This window comes from Scyliorhinus torazame, chromosome 22, assembly GCF_047496885.1.
Source record: "Scyliorhinus torazame isolate Kashiwa2021f chromosome 22, sScyTor2.1, whole genome shotgun sequence".
Taxonomy (NCBI): Eukaryota; Metazoa; Chordata; class Chondrichthyes; order Carcharhiniformes; family Scyliorhinidae; genus Scyliorhinus; species Scyliorhinus torazame.
In genome coordinates, this window is record NC_092728.1 from 105506754 (window position 1) to 105523964 (window position 17211).

At 46.2% G+C, this 17211-nt stretch overlaps 1 protein-coding gene across 1 annotated transcript; it reads right to left on the reverse strand.

The window, feature by feature from the left end:
• Positions 1–4266: 4266 nt before the first annotated feature.
• On the reverse strand, positions 4267–10144 carry LOC140399317 (protein cereblon). The gene is made up of 2 exons (XM_072488838.1): positions 9580–10144; positions 4267–4473 (listed from the first exon to the last, which is right to left on the reverse strand). Exons 1-2 carry the CDS (start codon positions 9938–9940, stop codon positions 4319–4321), a joined length of 516 nt encoding a protein of 171 aa, XP_072344939.1. The 5' UTR covers positions 9941–10144; the 3' UTR covers positions 4267–4318.
• Between the last annotated feature and the right edge of the window lie 7067 nt (positions 10145–17211).

The following is a 17211-nucleotide window of genomic DNA, read 5'->3' on the forward strand; positions in this document are numbered from 1 at the left end:
TTAGAAAATAGTCCATGCCTCTATTCTTTTTTCCAAAGTGCAAGACCTCGCACTTGCCCACGTAGAATTTCATCAGCCATTTCTTGGACCACTCTCCTAAACTGTCTAAATCTTTCTGCAGCCTCCCCACCTCCTCCATACTACCTGCCCCTCCACCTATCTTTGTATCATCGGCAAACTTAGCCAGAATGCCCCCAGTCCCGTCATCTAGATCGTTAATATATAAAGAGAACAGCTGTGGCCCCAACAGTGAACCCTGCAGGACACCACTCGTCACCGGTTGCCATTCCGAAAAATAACCTTTTATCCCAACTCTCTGCCTTCTGCCTGACAGCCAATCGTCAATCCATGTTAGTACCTTGCCTCGAATACCATGGGCCCTTATTTTTCTCAGCAGTCTCCCGTGAGGCACCTTACCAAAGGCCTTTTGGAAGTCAAGATAGATAACATCCATTGGCTCTCCTTGGTCTAACCTATTTGTTATCTCTTCAAAGAACTCTAACAGGTTTGTCAGGCATGACCTCCCCTTACTAAATCCATGCTGACTTGTCCTAATCCAACCCTGCACTTCCAAGAATTTAGAAATCTCATCCTTAACAATGGATTCGAGAATCTTGCCAACAACCGAGGTTAGGCTAATTGGCCTATAATTTTCCATCTTTTTCCTTGTTCCGTTCTTGAACAGGGGGGTTACAACAGCGATTTTCCAATCCTCTGGGACTTTCCCTGACTCCAGTGACTTTTGAAAGATCATAACTACAGCCACCACTATTTCTTCAGCTACCTCCTTCAGAACTCTAGGATGTAGCCCACCTGGGCCCGGAGATTTATCAATTTTTAGACCTCTTAGTTTCTCTAGCACTTTCTCCTTTGTGATGGCTGCCATATTCAACTCTGCCCCCTGACTCTCCGGAATTGTTGGGATATTACTCATGTCTTCTACTGTGAAGACTGACGCAAAGTACTTATTTAGTTCCTCAGCTATTTCCTTGTCTCCCATCACAAAATTACCAGCGTCATTTTGGAGCGGCCCAATGTCAGCTTTTGCCTCCCGTTTGTTTTTAATGTATTTAAAGAAACTTTTACTATCATTCCTAATGTTACTGGCTATCCTACCTTCATATTTGATCCTCTCCTTCCTTATTTCTCTCTTTGTTATCCCCTGTTTGTTTTTGTAGCCTTCCCAATCTTCTGACTTCCCACTACTCTTTGCCACATTATAGGCTTTCTCTTTTGCTTTGATGCATTCCCTAACTTCCTTTGTCAGCCATGGCTGCCTAATCCCCCCTCTGATAACCTTTCTTTTCTTTGGGATGAACCTCTGTACTGTGTCTTCAATTACTCCCAGAAACTCCTGCCATTGCTGTTCTACTGTCTTTCCCACTAGGCTCTGCTCCCAGTCGATTTTCGTCAGTTCCTCCCTCATGCCCCTGTAGTTACCTTTATTTAACTGTAACACCTTTACATCTGATTCTACCTTCTTTCTTTCAAATTGGAGATTGAATTCTACCATATTATGATCACTGCCTCCTAAGTGCTCCCTTACTTTAAGATCTTTAATCAAGTCTGGCTCATTGCATAACACCAAGTCCAGAATGGCCTGTTCCCTCTTATTAACCCTTATATTACCCACAAAATACTCGAGGTACCCAAGATTAGTGTATGCTACCCGTAAAGATGGCTTGGTAGGCTATGGATCTGATCGCTGCAATTCCTCTGGCCCGTCTTCACAAAGGTGGTTCTCCCTGGCCATCTCTTTCTTCCTTCCGGTCAGGCCTGATCTTCACTTCTCCGATCTGGTCAAGGTCACCTCGCACACCGAGTCTTTGCTTCCGAGGGGTCTGGGGTGCCTGTTTTTTAAAATTCCTCCTTCCTTAACGCCCTTTTGCCATTTCCTATGGCCTTCTGTCTCAGGAGGCAGTCTCAGCAGCCAATGGTCCAGTTGATGACCATTTGACAGGCCACCTGAGCCCGCCCCAGGTGTCCCATCTCTGGTATTGTGGGCTGCACATAACCTGTTCCTATATTAAGTACAGCAGAAACTCTGGCTCGATCTGGGCTACTGACAATACACCTGTGCATATCAATAGGGTGCAACGATCCCCTTGATGGGTGATTGGCAGGGCAGGTCGACATATTCTGGCAATTTGTGTGTTGGTTGTGTATTTGACTTTGGTCAAGTCTGAATTCCAACAGCCTGCCTGAGGTTTGACTGCAGTATGATTTTAAAATTCCCAGTTCTTTAATTTAGGATATCCAATTTAACCGGGTGAATTCTTTAATTTAAAATACCAATTTTAATCGGGCCTAAATCTAGGCCTTGCTAGGTTACCTCAGAGGTTTGAAGAGGTTAGTGCGGTGGAATGTTGTCTACATGGAATTCGGTAAGGCATTTGACAAGGTGCCACATGACAGACTGGTCAGAAAAGTGAGATCTCATGGGATACAGGGGAAGGTGGCAGGTTAAATCCAAAATTGGCCCAGTGACAGGAAACAAAGGGTCGATGGATATTTTTACAAATGGAAAACAGTTTCCAGTGGTGTTTCACTGGCATCACTGTTGGAGCCCTTGCTGTTTGTTTTATACATTAATGATTTAGACTTAAATGTGGGTGGCATGATTGGAACATTTTCAGATGAGACATAAATTGGCTGTGTAGTTAATAGTGAAGTGTTGACTCCAGAATAACATCAATGGATTGGTTGAGTGGCCAGAGAAGTGGCAAATGGAATTCAATCAGAAAAAGTGAGAGGTAATGCAGGGCAAACAAAGCAAAGGAATACTCAATAAACGGGAAGATATTGCGAGCGATTGAGGAAGTGAGAGACCTTGGATAATATGTCCACAAGTCCTGGAGGGTGGCAGGTGGTCACGAAAGCAGGTGGATTTCTTTATTGGGCAAGGTATTGAATACAAAAACAGGGATTTAAGAATGGAATTGTACAAAACTCTGGTTTGGCTGTGTACAGATCTGGTCACATTACAGGAGGGACATAATTGCTCCGGAGAGAATCGTAGAGGTTTGCAGCATGAAAACAGGTCCTTCGGCCCAACTTTTCTATGCTGCCAAGTTTTTACCACTAAGCTAGTCCCAATTGCCAGCATTTGACCCATAATCTTCTATACCCATCTTTCCCAGAGGAGATTTACAAGAATTTTGCCAGGACTTGAAAACCGCAGCTATGAGGATAGATTGGCTAGTATAGGATTGTTTTCCTTATCACAGATGAGGCTAGGGGGTGATCTAATTGAGGTGTCCAAAAATATGAGGGACCTAGACAGGAAAGACTTGTTCCTCTGACCTAAGGGGCCAATTTCTAGGGGGCATAGATCTAAGGTGATTGTTCGAAGGATTAGAGGGGACCAGAGGAAGGTGGGCGTCTGGAATTCACTTCCCAAGTTGGTGGTTGAAGTTGAAATGCTTAACTAATTAAAAACGATACCTGGAATTCACTGCCTGGGAGGGTGGTGGAGGCAGGTTGCCTCACATCCTTTAAAAAAGTACCTGGATGAGCACTTGGCACGTCTTACCATTCAAGGCTACGGGTCAAGTGCTGGCAAATGGGGTTAGGTGTTTTCATGTGCTGGTGCAGACTAATGGGATTAACCTGTGCAGCTAGTTTCCTTTTAATCTCTTGCAGACATGATAGTCTTAATGGTTCTTTCTGCACTGTAACTTTTCCACAGTTCGCTACCTCTGCCACCACCTCTGCCTACCCTGTTGGTGGGACAGGATACACCCAGTGATGGTGGTGGAGGAGACTGGGGTGTTGGCTGAATGATTGTGAATAATTATGGCAGGATGTTGTTTGACTAGTCTGTGGGACTGCTCTCCCACTTTTGGCTTCGGTCCCCAGATGTTTACTAGCACTTTGCATAGTTGTGCTTTTGTTACATCGGAATCCAGCACCTAGATCAATGCCATGTGATCTATCCAATTATTGAGTTTTGCATTGGAGTTTTGACAACTGAGGGGTTGCTAAACCGCTTTAAGGGCAATTGAGAGCCAACCAGCATGCTGAGGATCACGTCATTAATAGGCCAGGTCAGATATGGTTTCCTTCCTTAAAGAACATTAGTGAAGCAGTTGGCTTGTCATTATTATCGATTGTTTTGTTTGATTGACTGAACTTTATTCCAAAACTGCTGTGATAGGACTTGAACTCACATCTTTGGATTATCGGCCTAGACCTCTGGATTATTATGGAAGACAAATTCATATATACCATTACATTTTCTGATAAGTGCATGCCCAACACACAAAATTACAGCTAATGATAAATATTTATTTATGAAAATAGGTCAAACAAACGGATTTCAACTTCGGTAGGATTTGGGCACCAACAGGAGTGTTGCAGCAAAATTCTCCTGGAGGAGTCTGTCTATAATCAATGCAACAAATGTCTCTTCTGATTCTTCAAATTCTTCATCTGTAACATGCCGCGGCCAGACATTGGGCTGAAATGACCAACCTGTTAAAAAACATTTTAAAAGGTCCACATCAAATTTATGGAATACAGACAGAACTGAATTTAACATCAACTGTACTTTTAATCTGTTCTAATGGGAACAGCTTGCAATTTTATAGTGCCTTGAACATCGAAAGGTGTTTCACAGGAGCATAGAATCATAGAATTTACAGTGCAGAAAGAGGCTATTCGGACCATCAAGTCTGCACCGGCCCTTGGAAAGAGCACCCTACTTAACCCCCACCTCTACCCCATCCCCATAACCCAGTAACCCCAGCTAACCTTTTAGGCAATTTAGCATGGCCAATCCACCTAACCTGCACATCCTTGGACTGTGGGAGGAAACCGGAGCACCCGGAGGAAACCCACGCACACACGGGGAAACCATGCAGCCTCCGCACAGACAGTGACCCAAGCCGGGAATCAAACCTGGGACCCTGGAGCTGTGAGGCAACAGTGCTAACCACGGTGATACCGTGCCACCCCCAAAAATCAGAGTAAAACTGTCTGGGCCAAAGAAGGAAACACTAGATCAGGTGACCAAATGCTTGATCAAAGAGATAGGTTTTAAGCAGTTTGAAAAGGGGACAGAGAAGTGCAAAGGTTCAGGAATCAAATTTCCAGAACTTAGGCATAGCCACAAATGGTGGGACGAGAGAAGAGGTGAGATGTACAAGAGGCCTGAGATATGAGAACGCAATCTCAGAGGACTGTAGGCCTGGAACAGGTTACAAAATGGGCTGTGGAGGGATCGGAACAGGAGGACGGGAATTTGAAAATTTGAGGCCCTTCACTGGTGTGCTGCATGCAGGCCAATGCTAATAAAGCCAAAAGGGAATTCAGGAGAGCAGTGGGCCTCTTGTACATCTCAAGCAAGTTGGTCAATCGTGACTTACCCTTCATATAACCATGCTGGCAATGGTAGATTGAGCTTTGTCTTTCCAAAAGTTCAGTCATCTCCTCCTTAATGATTGATTCCAGCAACTTCCCCATCACAGAAGTCAAGCTAACCGGTCTATAGTTTCCTACTTTTTGCCTCTCTCCCTTTTTGAATAGGGGCGTCACATTAGCATGTTTCCAATCCACCAGGATCCTTCCAGAATCCAGGGAATTTTGAAATATCAGAACCAATGCATCCACTATTTCTGCTGCCACCTCCCTTAATACCCTAGGGTGCAGGCCATCAGGTCCCAGATACTCATCTCCCTTTCATCCCATTAGTTCATTCAATACCTTCTCCCTAGTGATACCTGGGTGCCTTTGTTCATGAGTAACTGAAAGTTAACATGCAGGTGCAGCAAGTAATTAGGAAGGCATTTGTATGGTGGAATAAAAGCAAAATAGTGCAGATGCTGAAAATCTGAAATAAAAACAAAATGCTGGAAAAGTAGGTCTCGCAACATCTGTGGTGAAAGAAACAGAGTTAATAGAGTCTTCTTCAGAAGTGAAAGACATGTTGGCCTTTAATGGGATTGGAGTACAGAAGTCGCTGCTATTGCTCAGAGCCTTGGTAACACCACACCTAGAACAGTGTGTACACATTTGGTCTTTGTCATGATATTCAGGTAAACATCATAGCACATACATACTGATGGACAGATCAACGGACCAATCAACACACACACAACACCACAGCCAATCACAGGCAAGAGCATACACAGTACTAAACAGGGAACACGACACTTCCTGGGCATTCCAGCAGGAGACAGCTCAGGGCACAGAGCTCATAGCAAGCCACTCAGACATCCACCATGTGCTGAGTGCCACTACAAGATAGCATTAGGAATAGGTCCACAGATTCTAGGGTCATGATCGAACCTCAGTAACCAGTTTACCACTGTAAATAAATGTTCGCAATAAAACTGAGTTGTACCATTCGCAACCGTGTTGGTTCGTCTGTGTAGCAGAGTACCCAACACATCAGTCTTCTTACCCAAAAGGATATATTTGTCAGAGGGAGTACAATGAAGGGTCACAAGACTGATTACTGGGATAATAGGATTAACCCATGAGGATTTATTAAGGAGTCTGAGCCTATATTCTCCAGAGTTTAGAAGAATGAGAGGTGATCTCATTGAAAAACACTAAATTCTTACAGGACTCAGCTGGGTTGATGCAGGAAGAATGTGTTTCCCCTGGTTTGGAGGGGGGAGGGGTGGGTGTTCTAGAAGCAAGAGACAGCCTCAGAATTAGGGTTGGCTATTTAGGGCTGAGAGGAGGTGGAATTTATTTGTTCAGATGGTGATGAATCTTTGGAATTCTCTACCCCAGGAGGGCCGTGGAGGCTCTGTCATTGTTTATGTCCAAGACCCTGTCTGAAACTGGAGCGATTCTGGCGGGGAGGGTGGGCGATGGAGAGTTAGTTATTTACTTTTTATCCTGGTTTGTTCTCCTTTTTGGCTGTGGTTGTGTTTGATGTATGTGTATATATAAATGCCTTAAAAAAAAGATTATGTTCAAGACAGAGATCGATAGATTTCAAGATATCAAAGACATCAAAGGATATGGTGTTAGGGAATTGTGATCAAATGAAAAGCAAGGAAATCCAGTAATTGGGAATGTGTTCTGGTGGTTGCATGTTTAAAAAAACTATTTAAAAATGGAAACTAGTAGAGACAGGTGGGCTGGGCTGGTGGAACTAGTGTTTTGATATATTGATAAGACTAGCCATGCAGTAAACAGATCTTTACCAATGGCAAATTGGTAACAGTGGAGGATAGAATATCAGAGGTGTAAATTAAGATGTTAGAAGTTCAAAGGAAGTGATTTATTGGGAATCTCACAATAACATTCTAAAATGGTGAACTCACAAAACAAAGTTTGTACGAATGACTTTTGCGAAGGTTAGTTCACATAATGGAAACCAGTATATCAGGGCCAAGTTTACCCTATGCAAGTTGGTTGTTTTTGAGACCTCAGCCCACAGCAGGAAGCTGCGTCAACTCCCAACATGCTTGGAGAAAGCCTGTTTGAGAAACCAGTTGTCCTATCCTATGTCAGAAGCACCCCGAAAGATACAGGTGCCTCATGTGCTAACAATTGCTGGATTTTGCCGATAGTTTTTAAAACCTATGGGATACTAAGTTCTGTAGTTAGGAAAATAGAGGTATTTGGAACTGGGCAAATTTAAAGATAGTGTTCATAGGCATTATAGTTAAGTGTATTTCTAGTTGACTTCCTTGTGTATTTTACGTTATTTTTTACAATAAATTTAGAGTACCCAATTCATATAGTGTTTTCCCCAATTGAGGGGCAATTTAGCGTGGCCAATCCACCTAGCTTGCACATCTATTGGGTTGTGGGGGCGAAATCCACGCAAACACGGGGAGAATGTGCAAACTCCACACGGACAGTAACCCAAAACCAGGATCGAACCTGGGACCTGTATTTTACGCTTTTAATAAACATATATTTTGTTTAAAATCATTACAAAAACATCTGGGCCATCCTTCACTGGTCTTCACATCTTTCCTAACATTATATCAAATTGCAGAATACAGTTGAGAGCAAGCCTCTGTGGGATTTGGAATACCCTAGCATCGAACATCAGCTGCGCTCTTAACAATGGGGTAGTGTGGGAAAATGGCATTGAGCTAGATCAGCCATGATCTAGTCGGATGACAGAGCAGGCTCGATGGGCTGAATGGCCTATTCTTGCTCCTATTTCCGTCAATACTTTAGTTAACTACAGGTCAACGGCTGGGGATTTTCCAGTAAGTGACTCATCTCCTGACTTCCCAAAGCTAGTCCACATCTTCAAGACATAAGTTAGGAGTGTGATGCAGTTATAACACTCAAGAGGTTAACACCCCGGGTTCGTTCCCAGCCCCGGGTCATTGTCTGTGTGGAGTCTGCATATTCTCCCAGTGTTTGTGTGGGTTTAACCCCCACAACCCAAAGATGTGCAGGGTCGGTGGATTGGCCACACTAAATTGCCCCTTAATTGGAAAAAAAAATAATTGGCTACTTTAAATTTTTTTTTTTACATGTTAACACCATCTAGGACAAAGCAGCCCGCTGGATCAACATCCATAATCATTCACTCCCTCCACCACTAATGCATAGGGGCAACAGTGTATACCAACAAGATGCATTGCAGCAACTCAGTAAGGTTCCTTCACAGTACTTTCCAAATCTGCAATTTCTATCACCTTGAAAGACAAGGCGCAGCAGATACATGGGAACACCACCCAAGTTCTCCTCCAAGTCATACAACATCCTTACTTGGAACTACATCATCCTCCCTTACCAGTCACTGGGTCAGAATCCTCAAACTCCCTCCCTGTCAGCACTGTGGGGGTGGGTATCCACACCCCCAGACTGACAGTTCCAGAAGACAGCTCACCACCACTTATCAAAGGCAATGGAGCCAGACTTGCTTGTGACATGCACATCCCAAGAATGAATAGAATCATCATGGGATGGTTACAGTGCAAGAAGCCAATTGGCCCATTGTGCCATCAATGAAGGGGCAATTTGCCTAAATGCCACTCTCTCCCCGTAACCCAACGGCGTAATGGGATTGTCACTGGACTAGTAAACCAGAAACCCAGAGTAATGCTCTGGGGACCTGTCAAATTCCACCACTGCAGATGGTGAAATTTGAATTCAGTAAAAATCTGGAATTAAAAGTGATTATGAAACCATTGTCGATTGTTGTAAAAACCCATCTGGTTATCGCTACTCAGCCTTTTGGCTAAGATGAGCGTGAGGTCAGGTGTAATGACTGGATCTGATATGACTCCCTTGTGGCGACCATGAATTGGATTCAATTTGAATTGTTTTTTGGAGCAGGCAAAGGAGCTGGATTAGGGATTTGCCACTGTCCACACTCGGAGCTCTGGCTTTGTAACTCTGATAAAGGATTTTAAAAAAAAAAACATCTGGTTCAGTAATGTCCTTTAGGGAAGGAAATCTGCCATCCTTACCTGGTCTGGCCTACAGGTGAATCCAGACCCACAGCAATGTGGTTGACTATTTTCTTCCCCTTCAAGGGGATATATAAATGGCAATTATAATCCCCACCCAAGTGATGCTGGTAACTGCTGCATTACTGGGGCCTACCACCCCAGCTGGAAACATTGAGAATGAAAGGAAGACAGAACAAACCTAAGTGGCTGTGACACCTGGGACAAGTTGCCACTGCCCACGAGTGGCCAGGGAACCAGGAGAACTGCTCCTCGGCCGGCCAGTGCCTGTGGACCGCGGCTCTCTTGAAAGTGAGCACCTGGAAGCGAAGCCCCTGCGGGTTCTGGAAGAGCTGCACCGGGACCCTGCGCTCGCCGATCACCGTGTCGTTGCGCTGAGCCAGGGCCAGGGCGCTGGCCACGAAGCGCAGGTCCCGGCTGGCGGCCACCTCCAAGCCACACGACCTGCAGAGCAAGAGCTCATCTGGGGAGTCCTGGCTGGCGTTCTGGCCGCTCAGCCGGGACACTGGCAGCAGCAGCAGAGGAACCAACACCAGCCACATCCTCCCAATAGCCCCCCCCCCCCCCCCTAAAAACTTACCCCAAAATAAAAGTTATTTGCAACCCCCAAAATAACCGCCAGCTATTAAACGATCTTAAAATAAACATAGAACACCCTCCAGACTGGACGTTTTATCTGAACTTTGCCTCAAGTTTGTATCAATTTACTCCCCCCTCCTATTAACTGTATCCTTCTTGCAGCTGATATTTAAATAAGCTACACAGGGGAGGGAAAGATGGATCTCGCAGCATTTAGAAGTTCTTCAGACAATTTCCATCCCCCTGCTGGCTGGAGGATTCCAATTCACTTCATGGTGCCCGGGGGGCGGGCGGGGGACCGAGTCACAGGGGATAGAAGGAGGCCATTCGGCCCATTTGCCTCTGCTGGCCCTTTGAAAAAGCTCAGCTACACAGTTAGTTTCACTCCTCCCTCGCAGCCCTGCTCATTCCCCAAGGTCCTTGCATGTTTCCCTCTTGTGGATATATATTAGGGGCTAGTTTAGCACAGTGGGCTAAACAGCTGGCTTGTAATGCAGAACAATGCCAGCAGCATGGGGTCGAGTCCCGTACTGGCACCCCCAAACAGGTGCCGGAATGTGGCGACTAGGAGCTTTTCACAGTAACTTAATTGAAGCCTACTTGTGACAATAAGCTATTATATCTCTTGGAAACAAGAATCAATAGCTCACGTTTCTGTCAACAGCACGTGTCATTACTACTTCAGTATAGCCAAAGATGTGCAGGTTAGGTCACAGGGATAGGACAGGGGTGTGGGCCTAGGTAGAGTGTTCTTTCGGAGGGACGGTGCAGACTCAATGGGCCAAATGACCTCCTTCTACACTGTAGGGGTTTGGATAGAATCATAGAATTTACAGTGCAGAATGAGGCCATTCAGCCCATCGAGTCTCACCGGCTCTTGGAAAGAGAATCTAAACACTTTAGGGGCTGGTTTAGCACACTGGGCTAAATCGCTGGCTTTTAAAGCAGACCAAGGCAGGCCAGCAGCACGGTTCAATTCCCGTACCAGGTGCCAGAATGTGGCGACTAGGGGCTTTTCACAGTAACTTCTTTTGAAGCCTACTTGTGACAATAAGCGATTTTCATTTTATTTCTTTTTACCTTTTTTTAAATTTAGAGTACCCAATTATTATTTTTTCCAATTAAGGGGCAATTTAGCGTGGCCAATCCACCTAATCTGCACATCTTTGGGTTGTGGGGGTGAAACCCACGCAGACATGGGGAGAATGTGCAAACTCCACACGGGCAGTGACCCAGGGCCGGGATTCGAACCCGGGTCCTCAGCACCGCAATCCCAGTGCTAACCCCTGCGCCACATGCCGCCTGAGAGCACCCTACATCAGCCCACACTTCCACCCTATCCCGTAACGGCATGGTAGCACAGTGCTTAGCAATGTGGCTTCACAGTTCCAGGGACCCGGGTTCGATTCCCGGCTTGGGTCACTGTCTGTGTGGAGTCTGCAGGTTCTCTCCGTGTCTGCGTGGGTTTCCTCCCACAAGTCTGGAAAGAAGTGCTTGTTAGGTGAATTGGACATTCTGAATTCTCCCTCAGTGTACCCAAACAGTGTGGCGACAAGGGGATTTTCACAGTAATGTAATTGCATTAAGTCTACTTGTGGCCATAATAAAGATTATTGTAACCCCACCCAACCTTTTTTGGACACTCTGGGCAATTTAGCATGGCCAATCCACATAACCTGCACATCTTTGGTCTGTGAGAGGAAGCCGGAGCACCCGGAGGAAACCCACGCAGTCACGGAGAGAACTTGCAGACTCCGCACAGACAGTGACCCAAGACAGGAATCGAACCCGGGTCACTGCCGTTGTGAAGCAACAGTGCTAACTACTGCCCTACTGTGCCACCCACTGGTTCTATGAAACCAAAGTGTTTTACAGTCAACAAAGTGCTTTTGAAGAGTATTTAATATTGTAGGAAAAACAGCGGCCAAAATGCGTACAATAAGCTCCTACATAACAACAATGCGATAATGATGAGATAATCTGTTCCGATGATGTTTATTGACTGATAAATATTATCAGGACACCCAGGTAAACTTTCCTGCTCTTCTTTGACATTGTGTTATGGGATTGTTTACCTCCACCTGAGAGTACAGGTGGGGCCTCGGTTCAGGGTTTTATCTGAAAAACAGCATCTCCAAAAGTGCAACCCTCCCGCGTGGTCAGCCAAGTTCTGTGCTCCAGCCCTGGAATGAGGACGTTAAATCCACAGCCTGAGAGACGAATACTACCACAGGGCCACGGCTAACACAAAACCTCCGATTCAATCCACTTCCAGGCAGTGTGTTCCAGATCATAATAATTTGCTACAAGTGAAGCTTGTCGTGGAAGATTGCTGTGAATTAAAGGCAATTTACATTTCTATAAAACTCTTCATTTGCAGAAAGGCACCTTTACATTAAGAGGGAAAATGCTGAATGTCAAGTGGGAGGAACAAAAAGGAAATGGTGGGGTTAGGTTTGGGGGTGGTTGAAGGCATTGTTTAAAATAGGTTTTGAGGCATATTTTGAAAGCAGGATGACTCAGAGAGTTCAAGTTTTTTTTAATATAAATTTCAAGTACCCAATTTTTATTTTTTCCCAATTAAGGGGTGTTGCTAATTTTGCCTTAGTTCAATTGCTCTGTTTTATTACCTTTGCTCTTGAGTCGCCAGGTATCTTTATGATACCGCCACGAGGTTCAAGTCTGAGTAATGATCAATAATCCAATACACCGATTAGTAAGGTTTAAATCAAAGCACATTTATTCTACACAGTAATCGCTACTCATGCACAAATTCTACGTCTAAGCTACTTCTACAACTAACAGGCCTATACTTAACTTGGAACTGGCCCACCAGGTCAGGGAAACGAATGGCCTTTCGTTTGGGTTCTGAGCCTGCGGGATTCGAAGTTGGTACAGATTGGGAGCTAGGAGCGCCTATCTCGTAGCGAGCATTGAATTAAATTTACGAGTTCGATCTTCACTGCTACGGTCACGGTCAATGTTGGTTCGTTGTTGCTGGGTGATCCGGGCAGGACGAAGAGCGCAAAGAGGTGGAGAGGAGGAGAAGAGAGCGATTTGAACTTGGGGCTTCAATTCTTATAGTCCCCAGGGGCTTCCCGCCTTTCGGGGCGGACCCTGTACCTGGTTCCAAGTGATTGGACTTTGTCCCAATCGCTTGGTTCGATTTTCTCCAATGCTGGAGCGGTTCCCTGATCGATGGGCGGTCTTGAGGTGCTCGTTCACCTCCTTTTGTGTAGGTTTCTGCTGGCGCCAAAGAGTCTGGTTTTGCTTTGTGTGTCTAAATGTTGCTTATTGTTCCCGGGGATTGCTCATTAGTATGCAGATGGCTGGTGTTTTGTTATGCTGATGGTTGCTGGAATCGATATTGTCTGGCCTTTCCAGAGGTAAATACACAGTCAACCTGCAGCTGCTGGCTTTTGTCTTGTTGGCTGACTTTCCCATCAGCCTTTGCCGTTCGCCATTTTGAATCGGGAGTTGGCCATTTTAAGTGGCTACAGGGGCAATTTAGCATGGCCAATCCACCTACCCTGCACATCTTTGGGTTGTGGGGGTGAAACCCCCGCAGACACGGGGAGAATGTGCAAACTCGACACGGACTGTGACCCAGGGCTGGGATTCGAACCCAGGTGCTCATCACTGCGCCACATGCCACCCCGAAGAGAGTGTAGCCAGTTAAAATGGCTAACTCCCGATTTAAAATGGCTAACTCCCGATTTAAAATGGCGAATGGCAAAGGCTGATGGGAAAGTCAGCCACCAGGACACAAACGAGCAGCTGCAGGTTAAGTGTGTATTTGCCTCTGGAAAGGCCAGACAAGATCGAAACCGGCATCGATCAGCATAACAAAACACCAGCCATCTGCATATTAATGAGCAATCCCCGGGAACAATGAGCAACATTTAGACACATAAAGCCAAACCAGACTCTTAGGCGCCAGCAGAAGCCTACACAAAGGGAGGTGAACGACCACCTCAGGACCACCCATCGCTCAGGGAACCGCTCCAGCATTGGAGAAAATCGAACCAAGTGATTGGGACAAAGTCCAATCACTTGCAACCAGGTACAGGGTCCGTCCCAAAAGGCGGGAAGCCCCTGGGGACTATAAGAATTAAGCCCAAGGTCAAATCGTTCTTCTTGACCGGGTCACTCAGCAACACGAACCAACCCTTGACAGTGACCGGTTCAGCCGCCGCCGATATCCAGTAAGTCGTACTTCAACGCTCACTACGAGATAGGCGCTCCTAGCTACCAATCTGTACCAACTTCGAATCCCGCAGGCTCAGAACCCAAACGAAAGGCCATTCGTTTCCCTGACAGGGTGGGCCAGTTCCAAGTTAAGTATAGGCCTGTTAGTTGTAAGAAGTAGCTTAGACGTAGAATTTATGCATGTGTAGTGATTACTGTGTAGAATAAATGTGCTTTGATTTAAATCTTACTAATGGGTGTATTGGATTATTGATCATTACTCGGACTTGAACCATGTGGCGGTATCAGAAAGATACCTGGTGACTCAAGAACAAAGGTGATAAAACGGAGCAATTAAACTAAGGCAAAGTTAGCAACATTATTTGGCGACATCCTGACGGGACCCGATCTAGAAGTGGAAAACCACTCCGGGAGAACCCAGAATTTGAATTAGAGACCCAATTGGAAACAAAAAAACACAAGTGTTCAAGCAGTTCTGATCAATACTCATAATTCGGAAGTGTGTGTATGCATGCGTAACTAACAGGGCGATAAGGTAAAACTGATAGATTTTTTGTTGCGTCAAAACTGTCGGACGTTTGTATATCGGAAAGTAGCGAAAGCCGTACCCGTATTTACAGCACCGCCTTAGCTCCCCTGTTCCAATTTTAAAAGAAGCATTCGGATAGGAAAGATGGCAATGCAGGCAATGCAGCGCCTAATGAACCCCGAGGAATTTGCGGTCGCAGCGACCAGCAGCAGTAGAGTGGGACAATGTCCCATTTGGGAGGAAGAGATCAGGAAATATCTCAAAGGGAAAGGATGGCCCCTTTGGAATTAATTCTGCGATAGCGAGGAATCAGGTCCCGGGAGTATAGGACTTACTTGGTGGGAGACCCTGAGCGAGATCCACAAAAAGAGCTTAGGGAAAGCTCGCAAGCCGATGGCAATCGTGTCCTGCTTGGCACAATTGCGAGGCACAGAGGAGGTCGTTAGGACGCTCCGGAAAGAAGTAGAGGGCATACATCGAATGAGTAAGGTCGATGTAAGCGAGGTAGAAAAGGAGAATTTGGAATTGAGAAGGAAGTTGGCAACAAAAGATGTAGAGGTGGAGGATGCCAAAAGGGCACACCAGTCTTGTCTGGCGCACTTAAGCAGCTTCCAGTCTCAATACAAAAAGGCCTATCAGGACACGCAACGTGCAGTCCTGGTACGTGAAGAAACGGAAAAACAGGTAGAAGCACTACAGAAACAGTGTAGTGACCTCAAGGCAGCATTAAGAGCACTCCATGCTGCCACCACAGAACAAAGACAAAGCACATTAGACCACGCAAAGTGCCAGAAGCAGATTGCAGAGCTGCAATCACTGCTTTCTGTTCAAAAAGGTTTTCAGGAAACCTTTGGAGAAAGATTAGATCAGGAAGACGGCCCTGATTGGGAAGAACTGAATGAAACAGCGCAGAGATATGTTCAGGGAACATGTGCTCAGGGAAGGCCACAAAAGAGTTAAAAGCCACCCAACCCCCCACACAGCAGATAGTTCAGGCTCCAATGAACCCAGTAACCACCCACCGCACAGCCACATCGGACGATGCGTAATTTCTATACTACACCCCCTTAACAGTGACCCAATTACGGGACGCGTGCGATAAGATCACACCGTTCCTCCCCACCTCAGACCCCCACCATTTCTTTGCCACAGTTAAGCATCAGGCAACCATGTACGGCCTGGATGAGAGAGCTCACAGTTTTAAGTTCAGATCCGTCAGTAGCAGCAGCCCTTCCCGACCCACAGAATGTAGGAGGAGGCACCCTTGCAGAAATGCGTACCGCGATCCTGGATGCGATCGGGAATAACCAGGGTGACCCCGTAGATGGCCTCAACAAATGTAGGCAAAAGAAATCCGAGCACCCCACAGCGTTTGCTGGACGCCTGTGGATTCACTTTGCAGCAGTCTTTGGAGACTTAGACCGTGCCCATTTATCCCCAGACAACATGGCCAAATGGACCCGCACCCTTATCTCCCATGCCACCGAAACAGGACAGAAAGCTTGCGCGAGTTATGATCCCTCAGAGGAGGCCCATAACGAGAAGTGGGTAGTGAAAAGATTGTCCCGCGCTTGGGAGCAATCTATACAGAGCAAACCCGCTGTTAAGAATACAGAGGAAAAGCAGGCTGGCGCAGATATGCAGGCAGTAAAAACACACCAGAACCCCGCATGGGTGAACGAAGGAAAGAACAGCCCTGCACCCAAGTCACAGGAGTGTTACAACTGCGGACAGTTGGGACACTTCGCAAGAGAGTGCAATGCCCCTAAAAAGCCACAGAGAGCCCAGCAGACGGGCACTCTGAGTAAGAAAAAGACAGAGACCATTCATAGCGTTCGCGCCCGTTCAGATCAGACGGACTTGATCGAAACGGACTGACGGTGTACGGGCTCCCCCAGTTGGGTCTGCGACACCCTTTGGGATAGATCCGGATGACCGGTAGTTGCAGCAAAAATTTGGGGACAGCCCATCGAATTTCTCTGGGACACAGGAGGGTCCCACACCACAATATATTCCTCCACCCTGTTTCAAAAATACATGTGGCCCACTACAGCCACCATCACCCTCAGCGGCTTTACAGGCCACTCACAGCAGGGACACATCACAGCCCCTGTACCCATTCAAATCGACAACATCACCACCAAACACCCCGTAGTTTTAGTTGACCTGCCCCACACAGCAGAGCACATTCTGGGAATCGATTTCATGAATTCCCATAATCTTTCATTCGATCCAGTCAACCAGTGTGTCTGGAAGATGGCAAAGTCCGCAAGAGCCCCCGCAATGCTCAACATAGGAGAGTACATGAACAAAATTAGCGCAGTAGGTGAATTTTGGTTCAACCCGACCACGCTTAGTACGGACAAGCAGGTTAGGGCAGTTCTGCAAAAGAACAGGGCAGCATTCGCGACCCACAAGCACGACTGTGGACGGATGACTGGCTCCGTACAAATAACAGGACCTGACCCTAGACCCCAAAAACAGTACGGATTTCCC